The 20,864-nt window shown below is 40.0% G+C and overlaps 1 protein-coding gene across 1 annotated transcript; it reads right to left on the bottom strand.

Annotated features, from left to right (window-relative positions):
• Positions 1–186: 186 nt before the first annotated feature.
• aig1 (androgen-induced 1 (H. sapiens)) lies at positions 187–20,167 on the bottom strand. Its single transcript, XM_042503959.1, is given in 7 exon segments — positions 187–814; positions 1,903–2,044; positions 2,047–2,071; positions 2,644–2,759; positions 13,616–13,717; positions 17,635–17,790; positions 20,072–20,167. Coding segments are annotated over 7 exon segments (657 nt in total). The 3' UTR covers positions 187–794.
• Positions 20,168–20,864: the final 697 nt, after the last annotated feature.

Genomic DNA, 20,864 nt, shown 5'->3' with positions numbered 1-20,864 from the left:
GCAGGGCAGCTGCGTCTGGCCCCTGGCCTCTTGTCATTAATGGCCCCCAGGCTCCGGGGCAAAGCCAGTTGAGTATCCATGGTGTAGTGTACTGCTCATCTTACCTGAGAAAATTTCCACACAGAGTCAAAATTTGAGATCTTGCTCTGGATCCAAACCGGACCGACTGACAGGAAATATTTTCCACTCGAGCTTTATTGATTTCATACCAACATCAAGTTGCTTCCATACATGTAGTGCGACTTATAAGATGAATAATAATAATATTAATAATAATAGTAATATTAATAATAAATAATAATAATAACAATAATTATAATAATAATAATCATGATGATGTTCAACACATTATTAATGTAGTACTTTTGCAGTAGCTGATGAAGGAATTCATTCACTTTGATCAGTAGTTCATACCAGAAAAGCAAATAACAAATACTGTTAATGTGTGTGTGTTAATGCTTGTGTGTGTGTGTGTGTGTGTGTTGAAGATCTGTGTTTTAGTCCACTGTCCTCCACATAACAAAGCCAGATGCAACACGGCTGCTTAGTTTTTGCCAGTGAAAAAAGAAAAGATGAGTTTTGATTTGCTTGCATTTGTCGCCTTTTCCCTCTATATGTACAGTTAAACGATGATTTTCTATGATTTTGTTGTTGAGTACAGTTCGATGGTAAATGGTCTTTTCCAGAGAGGTCGCCTGTTTTCTGTTCTTGTGCTGTCCTGGGTGGGCGGGGCACGACTCGTCCTCTTCTGTCCGACTGAGGCAGACTTCGATGCCCGCACAGTGGAAGGAAGATCACTCACCTTTGATCTTTTCTGAGAGAAAGAGACAAATAGGAGAGAAAGGAGAGTGAACTTTGTGAAGTCAGCAAAGTGTTAAAGTGTATGTGTGTGTGTGGTTGGTGTGTGTGTGTGTGTGTGTGTGTGTGTGTGTGTGTGTGTGTGTGTGTGTGTCTGTGTGTGTGTCTGTGTGTGTGGGAGGTATTTCAAGTGAGAGTAAAACTCGAGACTAAGGCTGCAGGCTTCTTGTCTACAAAGTCACACACACACAGATTTATGTCTCTGGTGTGGGTGGAGTGCTACCTGCCGACCTGCTGAGCAGATGGACGGGGGAGAGCGCATGCTTGTGCGTGTGTGTGTCTGTCTGTCTGTGTGTGTGTGTGTGTGTGTGAGAGACTGGGAAACAAGGAGGCGGCCCGTCTGCACATGCTTCGTCTGTTTCTGCTTTTAAGCACTTTTCAGACTGACCAACGAAATTCAGTAAAGTTAATTAACAACGGAACTTTTGAGTGAGAATGAAGCTCTCCTCAGTCTGCATGAGAATTTTTGACTCCAGACATTCGAAGGCACAATTTAATTGTAAATCCTAATTTTGGACTCTGCCCTTGCCATTGGTTCCAGATGTTTTGGCAGCTCTTGAGAATGAGTGTAGCAGCACTTTTCATGTAAGACTCTTTTACTGGATATATTAATATAACATCTTTAATATCTGTATCAGTATTTATTTATGTAAAGACATTAGACTGATAAAAAAAAAACAAAAAACAACATTGCTTTCACTTGGAGTTTTTTTTTGACCATTGGAATCTTTACAATTCAAGTGGAATGGGAGAAAACTTGACTTGTTTGCCTCCTCTTCACTGTTTTCAGACAAATCTAGCCTGTGACAGGAGATTTCAGCCAATCACAGGCCATTTCAGGCAGAGGGCATTCCTAGCTATATTCAATGGTAGAGACTCCTGCAGAAAAAAAGTTGCTTTTCCAGCATTAGTAACTACTGCTCACACTGCAAAGCGACCCAAAAGAGGAAACAAACTAATTAAAAAGAGTCAGACAATAAATGAAATAAAACACTAAACTCATTTGTTTATTAAAGCAGTTTTGGTTGCATGTGCATTGTGTACCTGTCTGTGGCTGGTCCCAGATGTAGCTGTTGAGGATTTCTCCAAGGGTGTAGAAAATACAAATCACCGCGGTCATGGCGCTGAAGAAGACGACTCGAGCCAGCGGAGTGATGCGCTCCAGCACCGGGTACACCCACACACCCCTGTCACCTGGTGCACCCAACACGTCCTGGGTCGCGGGGACGCAGAAAGTCACTTTGCATTTAGAATACATTTTGGACTTGGTTTATGTGACACAACAGTTATTGTTAGAGATTCAACCATTTTAAAGTTTTATTGTACTCAAACTTCTAGGCTGAAATTACATTAAAACCCTACCAGGAAGTTCTAAAATAAACCAGACTTCACCTGAATTAAGCTTAAACTAGCAAAGCAAAGATTAATTGGACCTTAAACCAAAATTGAGCTTAACCAAAAAGATTTGAACCAAAATCAAACTGAACTAAACAGATAATAAATAAACTCACACAACAAGAATACTGACTGACTGATAAATAGCGCTACAGGTAAGAGGAAAAACACATATTTTTGATTTTGGGGTGAACTGTCCCTTTAAAGCCTAGTAAGCCTAACTGAACTTACAAGGCCTTTAAAAGAATTCTACACCAAGTACAAATAAATCAGCCAAAACGAGACAAATCTACATGTTATCTATACCATACTACTAAATGTATCTGGCACTTAGCTACCTGCTTTAACCAAAACTGGATGTGAAGTGTATGTGGTGTTTATTGAGTGTACCAGAGGATGTATCCCACGCCAAAACAGCACACAGCCGCCAGACCCCACGACCTGCTGGGGTACCGATGGTGGGTGGTCCGCATCTCGATGATGATGAAGGGAAGAACAGTGGTGTGCTGAAAGAGAAAGTGACAGAGACAAAAGGAAAGAGACTTTTTTTTAAAATAAATATAAAATCTAAAAAAAGATCACAAAATTAACTTTTTGGATGGATTTTCTGGGAACCTTTTACTTTTTAACTCCAGTGGTTACCAGAGTTAAAAAGTAAAAGTTTGTTGTCTTTGAATGATTCATTCACCCCTATATATAAACTATGTGTGTGTGTGTGTGTGTGTGTGTGTGTGTGTGTGCGTGCATGCGTGTGTGTGTGTTTGCACACCTGTTGTCTGCAGCATAGTAGCACATGTCTGCTGAATTGATTAACTGCTCTCAGGTGAATCTTGACTTTCACAAATGAGCGGGAGGTGTTATCGGTGTCACTGTGACTCACCATCAGACAGCGGTAAACAAACACACTGCATCAAAATAACACACAGCAGTATGTATACCCTCAACCCTCCACCAGTACTGATCCCTGCGTGCTTTTAACTTTATCTGTCTTGTTTTCAGTCAAACATAAGGAAGTACAATTTTTCTCAGTAGCTTTTGCACATTTCGACTTATTTAGCCTCCACATCCTTTACTGACTTGTGCACATTAGAAAAGTAATTCTTCTTGTGTTTGAAGAAATTGCAAAAGCTTTTCGCAAATTCATGCAAATGATCATTTTTAATTGTCTGCAGCATAGTAGCACATGTCTGCTGAATTGATTAACTGCTCTCAGGTGAATCTTGACTTTCACAAATGAGCGGGAGGTGTTAACAGTTTAGGCATGAACTCCTGTCTTTGTCCAGCAGGGGACACTCAAATACAAAACACAGGCACACAGCAACAGAGATGGCGCACACACACATACACACACCGCAGGCATGATCGTCTCAGCAGAGTCGAGACCTCTTACCTCATTTGCACTCTCAGGAGCACAGCTGTAGTCCAATGTGTGTGTGTGTGTGTGTGTGTGTGTGTGTGTGCGTGCGTGCGGGCGTGTGTGCACGTCAGACTCTTCACCCTGGGCGAAGTCAGGCTGCTAAGCTCTTTTGTCTCCAGCCGTCAAGCCGCTCGGCCTCGTTATGTTGCGGTGAAAAAAACGACTGGGATTTTTCCATCTGTTAATTACTCCCAGACTGACAGTTAGAAATGATGATGAAGTGATTGGTTTGATGCTGTTGGAGTGAATAAGGTATAAAGGCTGCAGTTTTTAAGGGAATTTTGGTATTTTTTAACAACGACCCTATTTTCCCGCGTTGTTGTGTCTTTGTGACTTGGGAACGTCAATTTTTGAAAAGACTGATCCAGCCGGCTGCAGTGAAACAGGCTGCAATGTAACCACTTGGGGCAGGTGTGCCCTGTCAATTTCCGTTCATTAAAAGTGCTTGTTATGCCAGTTACAAGCTCAGATTGTCTGACAAAGAATTTTTTTTAACCATTTGCTTGATTCTGCTTGGTTTTGTTATTGCCTTCCTCCAACTCAACTTACAAGACTTCAGAACGAGACTCCACGTGCAAGACGTAGACAAGCTAACAAAACAGAGCCCAATCAAGCGAGAGGTAAGGAGAAATAGTTTGTTTCTTTGTCAGACACTTATGATAACAATCTGAGTCTGTCAGTGGTAAAAACAAAAAAAAGAAGCAATTTTAGTGTACGTACATTGACAATGCCCCAAGTGGGTACATCACAGCCTGTTTTAGGACTACACAGGCTGAAGACTTAATACTGGGCCAACAGCAAAAACTGTTGTTCCATTTAGTCTCTGAGACACAAAAACATTGGAAAATGGGGTCCAAGGTAAAAAATACCAAAGTTTACCCTTAAGGAAGGTTTGGTTAAGTGTTTGTTTATTTTCTGGCAAAAAAACAAACTGAACTTAAACACTGAATACAACCAGTTTCATCCAAAACCCCATCGATATTAATTACATTTTGAATTGAACATTTTGAAATAACTTGATTTTTTTTGATGCAGCAAACATCTTCAGATTTGAAATATGAAGGACTAGGAGTCTAGATTCTAGTGTTGTCAAAAATATCACTTCTGAGTGTTAAAAACAGTTTCAGTACTTATTTTCTGCAGTATCGATGCACCTGTACCAGCTGGGCACGCGTGCTCATTGTGGTCATGTTATAGCATTGTTATATTGATCTTTCAATAAATTTTACATATTTTTTATTTTAGTTATTGTAGTTAAATGTTTAGTCATTTTTATAACTGCATTGTTAAGGAGGGGCAGGTTAGCTGCAATGTAGACATGTGGCAGCTAAATGCATACGCTCCAGAACTACTTAATACACATCTATGAATCCACCTTAAAAGATAAAAAAGGCTCAGTGTATACTTTACTATTCAGGTAGGAATGCATTTGAAGCTTGGACTGAAAGCTAGCAGGTCAATACAAACCTTAAGCCACTTCAAATCGATGCATTCTCCACTGAGTACAACTGCTCCTTTTTCCCTGGACTGGATAAGCCTGTTTGAACTGTCCAATCAGTGCTTTTAGCCACAGGAGGACTCCAATCGAGTTTTAGATGCATCTAAAGAATGATTAAAGCAAACCGGGTACACCTAAACAATTTGGAAAGCTGCAGCGAAAGGTAAGATTACTTTTTGGATTTAAAAAAAAAAAAGACACATTATTTTTTACTTTGTCGTGTGTTATTAAGTGTGGATTGATGATGTAATTTTTTTTAAATTTTATCCTTTAAAAGTTAAATCTGCAACATAATTAAGTAAACAGAGAGTGAAAAGTAATGCTTTCTGATGTCAAGAATTGTAACAATTTTCTGATGTTAGAGTTTTCTTTTTGTTTTTTTTATTTTATTTCAGATGAGGTGAGCTCTATAAACTGAGGGGTGACCTGTGTTTTTAAGGTTGAAAACATTAACCACTTTGTGGAGTAAAAAGTCTTTGATTGTTACTTTCATTCATGTGTTTTATAAATACAAAAGTAAGTATTGTGTAATGTTACTCAGCTGTTGCACAGGCGTAACAGGTCACCTCGTTTTAACCATGAACGTTTTAGTTTCTGTAGTGAGTTTCAGTGCCTCGTGTTAATCTACATTCTTGACAATACTAAAAATCTGAAGAGAAACTCTTAATATTAATTCATTTTGGCACCGCTGTCGCCACATTTAAACACATTGAGTGGCGATTCACAGAGGTTTTTACTAGATTTAACAGGAAAATCACACTTGTGTGTATTTGATGCAGCAGAGCGCTGTATGCACTGTACACCGAAGGACGAGGTCATTGTGTCACAACCTTTCTTTGACCAATCAGCATCTCTGGTTTCCCTCTGAGGATTTAAAAGGTCAGTCTGAAGATGCCAAGTATGTGCAAACTAACAAGAGTAACAACATCTCAGAGAAGGACAGCATAGCTCTCTCTCCTGGGGTCTTAAATTCTAGGTTTCCCTCCCATCATTATACTGTACACACACACACACACACACGCACGCACGCACGCACACACACACTCACACACACACACACACACACAAACATCCTGACGCTGCACTTTTACCCAGTGTGCCTCAGTGGAATTCCAAGTGTCTCGGTCGTGTTTAAGTTTAGTCTTTGTTCAGAGGACTCGCGGCTCGTAAATAATACTCCCTTTATTCTCTACGTCCCTCTCTCTCTATTTTTATTTCTAGGTCTCTCTTTGTTGTCCTCTCCCTCTCTCTCTCTCTCTGTCTGTCTCCCCCCCGAGGTTTGTGGTTTCTCTCGAGCAGCCAGCTCTCTGCCTCTGTGGAAAATCCCCCCTCTTCGGCAAACAGCGGTGGTTCGATCCTGTGGTCTGGGGCTAAAAATGGGACAAACCATTTCACGCAGAGATACACAGCTGGGGGTGGGTGGGGTCACATGGCTGAGGGCAGGTTTCGCGGGGTCAAATATCCTCCGGTTTCGACGAACAACTGAGACCGTTGCATCGGAAATAGATTTGCTCTGGGATGGTTCTAAGAAGCAGAGGCTGTGACCTGAAAGTTGTGGCTGGACCATCGAAAAAAAAGTAGTAGTAGTCTTTCGTACGCCACTACATGCTGTTAAATTCATGGACAAAAGTTTTTAAAAATTCCCATGACTTTTCAAGGACAAATAAAAAATACAAATTCTATTTCAGAAAAATGTGCAAGTTTTTCCTAAAAACTTGCCTTACACGACATTGCACGTCTTTTAAAGAAAGTACTGCACATTGCACTGTCGATGCTGAAAGCACATACTGTCCAGCTTTAAGCTGACGCATATTGACGCTAACTTACTACACCTAACAATTAATTTCATTACACCCAACAAACTTCCATTACTTTTGCAAAACTTTCAGTGATTTTTACTAATTCCATGACTTTTCCAGATTTTCCATGACTGGGAATTTTTTTCCTGAGCAAGGCACCACAGTTGACCTTCAAACAGCTTTATTGAATAAATTAACTCAAAAGTCTAGTGATGCTCGTCTGCTAGGCCTGCAAACTCCACATTAAAACGTGGATTCTTGTTGGCATAGTATGTTTTTGCAACTTCTTTTCTGGCACAGTTCGTAAAAATGGCTTATTTTTGCTCAAAATCGGCTTTCAAAAACTTGATGTGTACATCAATGAGATTTATTCCTCTGCACTGGCAGTAAATACAAAACACGTGAGTCCACCAGTATCCTTGCCAAATTTGCCACAGGTGGTGCTGTGCCAGTTAATTTTGTAAGCCTGACTCTTTCCATTTTAAATGTCCAGTTCAGTTCCTTTTAAGTTTATTGACATTTAGATTTCCCATTTGTATGATAATATCTGTATCTGTTCATTCGATCATTTTATTAAAGCTTACACTGAGTGATATTTAAGCCTACAAAACCTTGTTTTGTAGCTGCTCCATAACATCAAATGGGAATATTCTATTAAGTCAGGCTGACACATCTGGTATGTTTGGAAACGTTTGTATCCTCAGTAGAATTTTAAATAAACTTTTGTGGCTTTTGAAATAAAAGTTAAAAAAATGTTTGGCTTCATCACATAAGATTATAAAGATGAATCCACTGGTGGGTGCTTCAGAGTTTAAGAGGCCAAAGAGCAGCAGCTGATGCAGAGCTTGTTGCTCCGATAAAGGTTTTTAAAGTGAACTCCACTTGAACTCTGAAAACCAAATGAAAAGTCTCCTGTTGACATTTTGCTCAACAGTTTTCGAACTTAAGGAGCTTATCATGTCACAGAGGGACAATCCTGTTCCACTTTCTTTCAGAAACACACTCAGAGAAATTGAGTCTGAATTTGAGCCCTGCAGCACCGCTGTGACTGAAGTCACTAAATGTCAGCATTCAGCAGAGAGACAGGCTGGTAATGATGCTCCCAAGTTATATTCTTCTTATTATTATTATTCGTACACTTGATTCACTGACATTGGCAATTATATCTAGATTTTTCTTTAATTCTTAAGCACTGTTGTTTATAATTACAAAGAAAGTATAATGTTTCTAATGTACAAGCCTTGTTGTGAGCTGTTTCATGTAGGAACTACTTTCTTTCTACCGAAGCACACCCACCAACCGTATAACTGTGCAGAAGGAAGTGTGCATCTACTCATAGAACAGCAAGTGCAGTGAAAGATGTACAAATTGATGGCGTCCTCCCTGGCTGAGCTTTACCATTTGTTAGCTCAGCCGTGCTAGGTGAGCTAGCAGTAGATGCACACTTCATTCTGTGTGGTGGTGAAACCGTTGGCGGATGTACTGCCACAGAAAGAAAATAGTTCCTACAAGAAACTGCTCACAACAAGGTCTGTGGATTTTCTTGAGTTACGCGGGTCATGATTTCTGGAAAGAGTCATTGCTGTTTGGTTTTTTTGTTGTTTTTTTTCACGCTTGGATCTAGATTAATAAATAGAACTACAGATAAGAGGAAAAGTTTCTATATTTTAGAATTTCCTATCATCTTCATATAGTTAATGTAAAAAGCATTAACTCTATAAACATTTTTTCTTGAAACAGCAGTGAATAAATTACCTCAAAAACCTGTCTATGATCTCATTTGTCAAGAGTTGATATATCTACTTTTACTTTTTGACAATGACAACAGCTTATAGTTAAATCAATCAAGTCTTAAGTATTATGTTAGTTTATGATTGTCTGTTTGGAGGATTAATAATGATTAATAGGCTGCTTTATTCTGTGTGAGTCACTAAAAGCCTAAAAGGTAAAAACAACGCAGCGAATGAATCAGAACACAGAAGGTTAAGAACAGATCCCAGGTTTGTTTGTAAGTGTATGTGTGTGTGTGTGTGTACCCAACAATGATTCACCAGATGTTAACAAACAGCTGATCCTTGGCCAGCAGCTTTTATAACAAAACCACAGAGAGAAAAAAAAAGTGTGTGTACTTGCGTGCGTGTGTCACAGGTCAGTGGCGTCAGGCTCAGTGTGAGTCTATAATCCTCTGTTGCTATGAGAAACCTCACTGTGTGTGTATGTGCGTTTTTGTGGGTATGCCTTTTTGAACTGCAAGGGTAACCGATCACACACACACACACACACACACACACACACACACACACACACACAGATGGACACAAACATGCTAGTTTTGCTATGCTTGTTTGGACTCTTTTTTGGATCACATTCACATATTAAAAAAAAACACTTTCTAGTAAAGGTTTTGTTTTGTTATTCTCTTAGTAACCACCACTGAACAGAGGGGACCCCACCCCTTAATCACATTATCTAATGGAGAAAGCAATGCTTGGTTTAAACCAGAGGCACAAACTGTGAGAAAAACTTTCAGATATTAAAACTCTCTGAAGATGCTGAGGCTCATCGCCCAAAACATGTGATAAATGATTTTCACTGCAACACCAGAGAGAAAGTTCTCATAAAGCATCGAATAACTAATCAAAACCAAAAATCTAAAAAAACTAAAAACTAAAACTTGATCAAACACCAGTATGATAATAACTCATTTAAATGATAGAGACCATCTTTAGGAAATAAAACTGATGTGACATGTACTTTGAGATTTAAGTTTGGCCCATGTCCGATCCGCTAACACTGAAGGGGCGTGATTTGTGACCACAGCCAGTGAGCGGTCAAGATGTTTTCGGCTTCACTTTTGGGGAGCTGTCAAGTTGCCTGTCTATGATAATAATGCAGGGCACCATGGATAAAGAAAATAGAGTTTTGAGCAACTAACATGACTGCTCTGTGCTCTTAGAAGAGTTCTGCTGACAGTCCTGTGTGCAGACCTAAGTGTGTTAAAATCCATCCAGAGGTGACAAAGAAAGCCTGCAGTGGCGGACGCAATCAATCACGGTACATCATGACTATTCCGTTTGCTGAATCTGTTTGCATTGCAGTTAGTTGCATTTACCTTTATTGATACACTAACTTTTCCTTGTCCTCCAACCATGAAAACTTTTTTGCTCTATTTAGAGATTTTTCTAAAATATTGGCATTTCCACTCCTTTTTTTCGTGCACATAAAAATGGGTGGATAGTCATGCACCTTGAGATTAACAACACATTGTATTCGATGTTTAGTAGATTATTTTCCATAGAGTGCTGTCTATTGATCTTTCACTGGTGATAACAGTGTTTCTTCGTGGCATGAAGGACAATATTACTAAGTAACCTAAGTTATTAATCTTAGAGTTTAACCCTTTAAAACATGGATGGACATCAGTTTTCTTGCACAGTGTTCAGACACCGTATGCAAGTATTTGAATGTTTGAAATAGCATTTCTTTCAAAAACATGATAAAAAAGGCAATCAGCAACTTGGAATAAAATGTTCTGCAAATTGTGGAAATATTATAAAAAGGTGACAAGGGAATGACCAAAAACTTAAACTTAAACTAAAAAAAAAGAGAGACATTTAAAAAAATATCAAATTACTTGGGAAAAACATCAGTAAAGGTTTGTTTATAATTATTATAATTATATATTTAAAATTAGATTACATTAAGGTTTTGAGTACTAGAGAAAATATTATAATTATTTATGTATTTTTTTTAATTTAAATTCTGGATTTTTTTCACGTCATTTTCTGTCTTTTTTTGTTACTTTTCTTTTAGAAAGAAATCAAGCCAAATTGCTCAGGTTTCAAGTATTAGTAATATAGACAACAACAGATCATTGTGAACTTTATAAAACCTCCACTTATTCACTTCTAATTACTTTATTGGCCTGACTGTTAAAAAGATTCATTCAGATACTGTACTCTTTCTTCCCTGATCTACATCACTCGACCCCTCCCTCCTCCAATGGGAATGGCAACACGGTTGCCGTGGCAGCCAGTGTAGACAAACAACAGTGATACCATGGAATACCGAAAAATATTTACAGCCATACTGGACTAGCACACACACTCCGTCTCTCCCATCCCACACACACGCACGCACGCACACACACACACATTGTTTCACAAAGGCGTATGCACAAACTTCCTCACGTTTTGTGTCTCTGTCTTACACACACGCACACGCACACGCACGCACACACACACACACACACACACACACACACACACACACACACACACGCACACACACACACACACACAAGGCCGTTGGCGGTGTGCTGGTTGTTTTGGTCCTTGGCAACGGCGCCATAGCAACCACTTAGCAATTACATCATCTTTTGGAGTATGAGAGGAGACAAACAGACACACACTGCCTTTGTCTTTTTCAATCAAAGTAGCGTTACGGGAATGATCATTTTTTAAACACAACACACACACAGACACACGGCCTCCCCTCAGCCGCTCTGTGCACTGTGTTCTAGCAGAAGGAAGCTTCAGAAGGAGGTTTTGCATATTTCAGACAAAGTGCTGGAACATTTTCTGATTATCTCACAGGCCAATTTAAACGCGCACACACAGCTGACTGTGTTATCAGTCAGTCGACACGCCGCACGGCGTGTCAGTCGCTGTCTAAACATTAGATTAAACCCACTTCCTCTTGATGGCAAATCAAAGCCAGCGATCCGCTGCTGACTGTATTCAAATTCAGAGGTTCACCAGCACCAGCTTTGACCAATGATAAGATTTATCAATTACTTTATGGAGGTTATGATCTACTGATACGAGTAGTGACCCATGTAAGACTTTTTTTTTACATGTCAGGCTGTCTGAACTTGTAATATAAGGAACCATCAGTCAATTTATCATTTTAGTACCACAGCAGGTGGAACAAGGTCGCTTAGATGTGCTTCTTCTCCAGCTTCCTCTAAGACAGCAATCCAGCCTACAAAAACTGCATGTAACATGCATGTAAATTTACCAGCATGGGTCTTATTTAAGACGCAGGCAACCCGAAAAAAACGCTGCAGTCCTAAATTTTCATTTTAATCAATGTCCTTTTTATAATTCCTTTATTTAGTATTTCTTCTACTTCTTTTAAATGTGTGTGTCCCTTTTTATCATTATGTGTCCCCTCTCTAAATTCTGAGGTTTTCGCAGCACAGGCAGAGCTCTCCATTTCTTCTTTATTTCCTCAGCAGCAGTTTGTCACTCGCAATGCAGATAATTGATGAGTTGATCTGATCCGATCTGAACTGATTGGATTAAGTCAATGGATGAGAGGAGAAACTGCTGTGGGGGAATGCAAACTTTTAGACCCAGCAGAATGAACGTTTATGTTTCACCTTTAATGTGCCTGATGTTCTGCTGCTCCATCTGTGCCCAGAGTGCGCTCTGCACTCTGAGAGTGTGTTGCAATCAATGACCGAACAGTATATACATTTCAACAGCACTCCTAATGGATGGTCCAGCTCAAAAAAGAGAAAATCTCTTTGTGGCAGCTGATGTTTTAATCGGGGTGGGCTGCCGCAAAAAAAATTATGTGTCCCATCCCAATCCTAATTATGCCAATACTTTCCAGGGTTTCCCCAATAATTTGTAAATGCCTGACGGGCCGCCAGGAATCACTGCCAGTCAAAAAAAGTTTTTTCTAATGTCAAATATAACAGCAAATATTCTTTACAGTGAGAAGTATTGTTGGTTAACAGCAGGACAGTTGAGTGTCTGTTATCTAAACTACTAAAGTCAGTTGAAAAGGTGAGGTGAAGATAACGAGGTCAGGGCAGGTTACAAACAGGTTCAGTAGTGAACGACATGCTAACATGCTGACTGATTCTACTTTTTGTGTTTTCAGCTGAGCTAGACCAGAGAATATTCGTTTAAAACAGTTCAGTGATGCTATTTGCCTTCATTGTTCTCCACGACACCACTAACAGGCAAACCAGCATTAAAAGTGACATATTTTCTTCTGACATAACTGCTGCGTGGTAGATCTAATTGATGCCAGTGTAAAGACTGGTTCAAAATTGAACTGATAAATGTTTGGAACAGTAGCTGATTAAAATAAACTTAACTCTGAAAAGTAAATTTGAGAACAGAATTTAGTGTGGCCATTGTGTTAGCACCCCCTTCTAGGCCAAAGCAGTCTAGGGGGAAAACAATGCTTTTTACTTAAAACTGCTGCACAGTATTTGTTAAATCACATTATTACACATCCACTTAACGTGGTTTAAGGCTTCTTTGCTTTTTCATCGGAACAGTAAAAACACCCCTTATCCAGTGTTCACGTTTTATTCCAAAGTACATCTGGAATTCATTTAAGAATAATTGCAAACAATAAGTTCGTTCTGGTGCTGAGCTTTGCAGGTGTGGAGCAGGTATCGTTTGCAAAGCTGGACCACAGCAAATCTCTTATATAATCCCTCCTCTGTGTGTGCCCTGGGGTCTTTTCCCATGAGAAAATTTCCTTGGTCATGATATATCTACTACTGTCATCTGCAATATTTACTTAATATATTTTAAGTCTTCTGTACATTTGCAACTCATTGTTAACTTTAATCTTAGTTAATGTTCATTGTAACAATGGCAGTATCAGTATAGTTGGACTCACCATGCCATGGTTGAGCCACTGAGGGATGAAGTTGTCCAGTAGTCTGGGGTAGACCAGGTCTCTGTCGTACAGGTAGAGACTCCAGAATGTGAACACCACAAACTAGAGAGAGAAAAAGAAAATGCAAAGTTAGCAAACTGCAGTCCGCACACAGAATGCATCAATGCTAAGCAGCTGTACAGAAAGACTGAAACCAAGTGTGTATTATGGACCTGCTGTTGGTCAGGTCAGTGGAAGAAAGGTCAATGGTAAACTTCACTTTGACATGTTTTGCAAACAATAGCCGTTCCTTAACATAATAAATTTGGTCAGGCGACGTCGGTCTTTGGTGTCCATCCTGTGCTGACTGTAACGACTTTTCTGGGCTGGTGATGCGTGCGAACCATCCATGTGTTAAAATATGTAGATTCTTTGCAGCAACATCCGTATTTTAATAATTATGTGACATCATGGCTACATGAGTCCGGACAGACATGGATGTAAACTGCAACTTGACTGGTTTGTGTCAATTACTGACACTGAGTGTCAGTAATTCTAGTTTGTAAGAACGCAGTAAGCAGAACATGCTGCCTCAGTATAGTTTGAAGAACTTAAACATTTCTCAATGGAGCCTTGTGTACAGTATTTATTTAGGACAGTAACGTGTTTTAAACCTTTCTACACTGTGGTGGTGGTTAAATTGTTAAAATAAAAACCCTGTTTATAACAACAAGACTGCTGCATCAAGTCCCTTGGCCAGTGGGCTGTTACAGCAACCTTCTGTCCTACATATCCTGCACACACCATAAGCTAACAAACTCTTTGTCTAATGTATCTCCAGCAGGATGTTTGGACCCGCGCCAGACCATGTTCTGCAGGACGGGGGTGGAATTACCTGACTGTCATCTGGGTTCCAGTTCGAGGCATCTGAACCAACCCCCCCTATTGTAGCCTGACCGGCATGTTCTCTGCTTTCAACAAGCCGGTGGAGGCAGGAAACACACACACAGACACACACACACACACATTTGTCCTTGTGAGTCACACATACACACTGACTTCCTTTAGTTTCCACACTTCCTTATACAGAAAGAGATGCTCATATGGACATGCATGCACAGGTATACACTATATGTACCTGCCCACCCGTACATGTGCCAGGTCACTACACACATATGCAGGCACACACACACACATATACACACACACTCTTTCCATATCAGTCAGGATAGGTTTCCAGACATTAGCTGTGGTGATAATCATGTCTATTGTACTGTGTGTAAACTGAACTCTGTGCCCAACTCACACACACACACACGCACACGGCACCATGCCAGCTGACTGCTTCTATAGGTGTGTGTGCTGCAGCCTCCATTATGGCAGCTACCTAACTAGCACCCTGATAGCTTAGGGCAGTTAGTTATCGACTGTGCGTGGTTAGTGTGTGAGTATAGTATGAGTATTCATGACTGTGTGTTTGTGTACACGTGTGTGTCGAAAACTGGGATATAGTGTGGTCAGACAGTCATACCAGTTCCTCAGTGCATTAGTTACAGGGCACTTTGCCAACTGAGGACTTGTGTAAGTGTGTAAGTGTGTGTGTGTGTGTGAGAGAGAGAGACAGAACCATGTGAGTGGAGTCTGCTAACGCTGTGAGAACAGCCCGAGGATCAGACGGAGGTCACCGTCTGGCTGTCTGAAGCAACAGAGGACAACTCAACGCTGTTTTCCTTTGTTCTGTTCATTTACAATGAGATTTAACTGAGATTCTACCAAGCCTCAAGAATAAATCGTTATTATTTTAATAATCAATTATTCCTTCGTTGAGCTTTCGATGATATCTTCAAATTCCTCTTTTGTCTCACTAAAACCTTTGTGCTTGCCTGGCATCAGCAGGCCAATTCACAAGTTCAAATTCGTCTTGAACTTCTCAGTTCATTTTCAATTATCAACATCCGTAAATTGAAATGCATCTAGACGCGATTACTGACAGCAACTGACAAATGTAAATAGATTTCAGCTTGCAGAATTGAGTTTTGGGGTGTGGCATCAATGTGTCCGTGTTTTTTGCCACCAGAATTTAAAAATAGTATTTCAACAGATGGTTCCACATCAGCTGCAGCTATTTTTTTTCCGAAAATGCCTCCACGGCGCTCCTCTTTACTGAGCGAGGTTTACGCCAGCTGTAGTGTACCCTGCGCGAGGGTGCCTGCGTCAAAAATGACGTCACAGCATATTTGCATTGGGCGCAAAGTCTCCGCATGTTGTCAGTCATTCTGTAAAACCCACTCCATATCAGGGGTGATTGGCCAGAAAGTGAAACTTATCTATGCAAATGGACTGGTAAGACTTGGATTATACTGCACAAGTGGTGTGAGAGTTTCTAAACAGATGTTTTGCTGTTGTTATACGTGGTTACCAATCAATCAATAAATCAATGTTCTCTGTTTTCAGTGGAGGTGAGCCAAAAAAAACATTTTCTTCACTAAGTCAAGGTGGCACAGTGTGACTAATTAATTTACAAATGGTCATTTTAAAGGTTAAGTATTGTTTGAACGGGCTTGAAAATTTTCTTTTTTAAATTTGAACATGAAAACTGGGTAAGCTCCAGCGCTGATGAAAACCATGTGATTGAAAGCTCCAGAACAGCTACTAAACAGACCTTCTGGTAAGCTTTATAAACTGGTTTCTAAATTAGCGATACTTGACAACATATTTCACCAGAAATGTATGATTGTTTATTATTATTATTTTTAGTAGTAGTAGTAGCAACAGTAGTATTCATAATTACTCATTGCTGTTTGTCACGGGTTCTACAGTTTAAGACAAGTAATATTTAAGACTTTTGAAGACTTTTTTAATGCCATTTGAAATGAAATTTAAGACCATTTTTACATAAACCCAAACAGAAGGAAAAACAACATGAACCGACATCAGTTACTAAAGGTAAGAGAGGGTTTTGCCCAAATAGCCTATTTATCGTAACATAAAACATAACTTTTTCTTGACGTTAATGCGAGAGGCAGTTGGTCATTTATCGTTTCCTTTTTAAAATGACTCTTTATTTTGAGATTTTATAGTGTCAAATGAGGAAAAAAAAGATTCATAAAAACCCTAGTGCCCATTTCTTAGTATTTCTAAGACTAAGACATTTTAACAATTAAGGCCTTATTTTTAGATTAATTGATTCAATGCCTTTTAAGACTTCTTAAGGATCTGCGGGAACCCTGTTTATCATGTCCAAAAACCTAAAACAATAACCTTGTTACAGTTATACAAAGACTTTTACATGTAACAACTTGCCCATCTCCATCACCATTAATCTTCCCGTTGAGTTAAGAGACTTGTCTCATATTGTGGGAGTATTTTTAGGATTTTTGAACAGAAAAAGCACCACCCTCATTGCTCTGGTTCCCTCTCCCACATGTTGTCAAGCAGTGTGTTTGCTGACAAAAAAAATCCTTTATATAACTCGGAGAAGCCGCTGAAAAGTTTATTGTTGCTGTCACACAAACCCTCAAACCTGACGGCTGTTTGAGAGAGAGCTTTCGGCTAGCTGAACTCATGTGACAGATAACAAATAAATGGCCTGATTCTGTTGTAATACCACATATATAGTTACTGATAAAGGCCTGAAGGCAAGAGTTCCTCTGTGATGTCCTGACCTGACCTACAAGGGGATTTTTTTACTAGCCAAGTGTAAATGTAGCACTCTTGACACTTGGGACTTCCACATACTGAGTCCACAAATGTGTTTTTGAGACTTATCCGAGAGGACAAGCTTTCTGAATCAACATCTGGGCCCCCCTTCAGAGAGACTGAAGAAGGGCAAGAGAGGTAGTGAGAAAAAGGGAGAGAGAGCTGATTATACTGCAAACGCACAAACTTGAGCCTTTGATTCCTGCAAGCCAGGCTGATCCTTCCCCAGGCTATTAGGTGTGTGTGTGTGTGTGTGTGTGTGTGTGTGTGTGTGTGTGTGTGTGTGTGTGTGTGTGTGTGTGTGTGTGTGTGTGTGTGTTTGCATGCATCCATCCGCTCACCGCTCCGACAGGGAAGGCCAGTACAGCCATCATCCAGTCCCTCAGGCCAATCAGTTTCCTCAGCTGCCGCTCCTGCTCCCTGCTGTCACCTCCCTTAGTCAGCAGACTGGACACATCGATCAGGACGCACACTCCAAAAAACACCGCCTGGATCACCTACACACAGAGAGGGGGAGAGTTCAGCAAGCCCTTTAACAGCTTACACATTTTCACATGACAAACACTTCAAAGAGCTAGAGAGACACGGGGAGAACGAAGGGGCTGAGGTGGTAAATTTTTTAGAGGAGGAAGCGAAAGAAGAAGAGTTGATGAGACAGGGCAGCACATTGAAGCAAAAAGCTGCACCGCAATCAAAGCAATCATTGCATTTTGTGGTGCACCCACTTTTCCATAACCTGCCTCGCCTTCCGCTACTTCAGTCGTTAATTTCATACATTACCCTAAAGTCGTGTCAACATCCTCAGGAGACGCTGCTGCAGACACTGGCTTCAGTCTGAGACGAGCATGTGTGAACACAGCCAGCCGGAGAACCAGTTTGTTACGCAAATATGACCGCTGAAGTGTTATTGTGGTCCCTGTTTATTCACCACAAAGTGTAAAGACATCTGGCATCGTCCACCCCACTGACTGTAAGCGACCCTGTACAGCTCAGCCTTTAACCCTTCAAACCCTAGACCGTCATCAGTTTTCTTGTGCTGCATTTGGATGCCTTTCACAAGCATTTTAACCATTGAAACTTGAGAAAAATGGTTTGATTTCTTTCAAAACAAACATAAAGAGCAACCTGGCAATAAATATCCTGCAAACTGCAACAAAAAAAGAAAAAATATTGTAAAAAGTGACAAGGAAATGAAAAAAATTAGAGAAAAATGTCCAGAAAAATATATTTACCAATTTCTTAGTTATACATTAAAAATTGTGTTGCAAAAAAAGAAGAAAATAATAATTTTTTGACACTTTCTTAAGGATATTTTCTTGTTTTTTTTGGTTGTATGTTTGTTTTATATTTTTCTTTTTTTCTATTTTCCAGTAGTTTTAGGTATCATCTTTACTTTTCTGCTAATTATTGGGCCATTCCTTATTAAGGTACTTGCGGCTTTGCGATGTTTTTTAAAGAAAGCAAGCTAATTTGCTCAGGTTTCAAAGGGTTAACTGATGTCAAAACTTACATGGAACTCATGAACTCATGATATTTTACTCCATACACCTCCTTTTTATTGTCATGGAGAATGAATATGTTTGCCTTCACTAGTGTTGGAGTTTACTCTTTTCCCTGTACTTGAAGCTGAAATCTGGTGAACATAAAATCATCTGTCATCTTTTAATGCAATTTTTCCCTTTTATTGCCCGTCACCTAGCAACAGTGTTCTCAAAGTTAAACCACTTGAATGTACTTGACCTCCCATACTGAAAATGCAACCTTACCATTTCCTTTTAAAAGGCAGCGCATCCTGCACCTGCTGCAAGTATCTGGACACGATGGAACGCCGTTCATATTGGAATAAAATGGAAAGGACTTAAAAATAAGTCAGATTTAGATATGTTTTAACACTGTGAGGACACTGAGGAGCTTGTGGGGGACCTATTAGGCTTATTTTTAAGTTCAAATTGGTATTTTGGGTTTCTACTAGAACATGTTTACATGCTTGAATGTTCAAAAAACACTATTTTCCTCATATTGTCTGTGTTGGAACACCTGTATTCATGCTCCGTCTGAAAGGCTTGCCCTGGATTTCCACTGCTTGCATGTGCGTTGCATAACTGCTCAGCTGCGGTTTTCGTCCGTGCTCCCTCATCCGTGAACTCCTACCGGTTGCGGTTTGAGTGCGGCACGGCGCAGCACTACCGATCAGCTGGAGTGGCAAAACTGAGGAGTTCCCACAGTAATTACAGAATCAGACGCATTATATCAGTACAGAAGTTAGTAATAACTCCATCCACTCCCATAACTCCCGATATGGTGTTCCACGCCATTTCCTTCTTATGGTTGTCCTCATAAAAAGAACGTGTGGTGTCATAAATAATTTTTTCACCTCAATAATTAGCTTCTCCTCGTCCATGGTGTCAGTAGTGACCTCTGAAAACCTCTGACCTGTTGACTCCAGGCCAGGATCTGCCCGTTGTGACATTTTGTTGATATAGTTACGTAAAAGACGATGTATGAGTGTTTTATTCTCCATGCTTTGTTGAGGTAAGATGGTCTGGCCCAACGTGCAAGTTAGAGCATGTGAGTCCCTGAGTGTGCATCCATCTGGCTAGCCAATCACCGCTGCTCTCACTGTTGTCATAGGACGGTTACGGCTGATATTGGGATGACACTGTTGTGGAAGCGTAGCACCCACCCTCTGGTTCTGGTTAAGACCGTTATATCTTTCAGCGCTGTTGCTGTTGTTTAGCACTGTTTATGGAGTTAGCACCATTAGCCTCCACCACTTACCTCCACGTTCAGAACCATGCCCTCAATTTCGCAAAGAGCCCCTTCAAGAGCCCCTCCCACTCTGCTCTGACTGGTCAGTGCTTTCAAGTCTTCCATCTCTCTACGTCTTAGCAACTGTTACAGAGTATAGCAGCACTATTTTACCATAAAAAAAAAATCCCCAATAAAAGCTTCTAAACCAAAGTCTTCACAACTGGACGCCGAAATCAAGGAGAAATTTAACACATCAGCAACCAAGATTACGTGTTTGTCTGATGTTATCATGTAGCTACACGTAGTAGCGTACGCTTTAATGTGAACACCTGCCAGCATGCCAACAGCCGATGAGCCCACCATAAAGAAAGCCATCATGAGCTAATGTCAGCTTGGCTCAAAGTTAAAAAAAACATTAGAATCAGAGTATTCACACCAGTCTGAAGCCCTAGCATGATTTTTTTTTTGCATACGTTTAGCTCATTTTTTAACACTTTGTCCATGTTTAATACGAACATCTGAAATTGTAACATTACATATATAAGAGAGAAAATAAGGAAAAGCACAATAGGTCCACTTTAAAAATATTTCAGAGAAAGAAAACATCGAGTATCTCTTGTTATTATTATTGTTGCTGATTATATGTAAGTCTGTCTTTAAAAGAGATGAGAGGAAATATAATTTCCAGTCAGCTACTGTAGTGTATATGTTAGCTCCCTCGAAGGCAACCACTGTAAATAAATCTTTTCTCTAACCTTTTCGTCAAAAACACACTGTATTTAGATGAAATTATACATGCGTAATATTAGCAAACACACCA

This window comes from Plectropomus leopardus, chromosome 16, assembly GCF_008729295.1.
Source record: "Plectropomus leopardus isolate mb chromosome 16, YSFRI_Pleo_2.0, whole genome shotgun sequence".
NCBI lineage: Eukaryota > Metazoa > Chordata > Actinopteri > Perciformes > Serranidae > Plectropomus > Plectropomus leopardus.
Note: the sequence above shows the minus strand (reverse complement) of the source record. Positions and strands in the feature narration are given on the sequence as shown.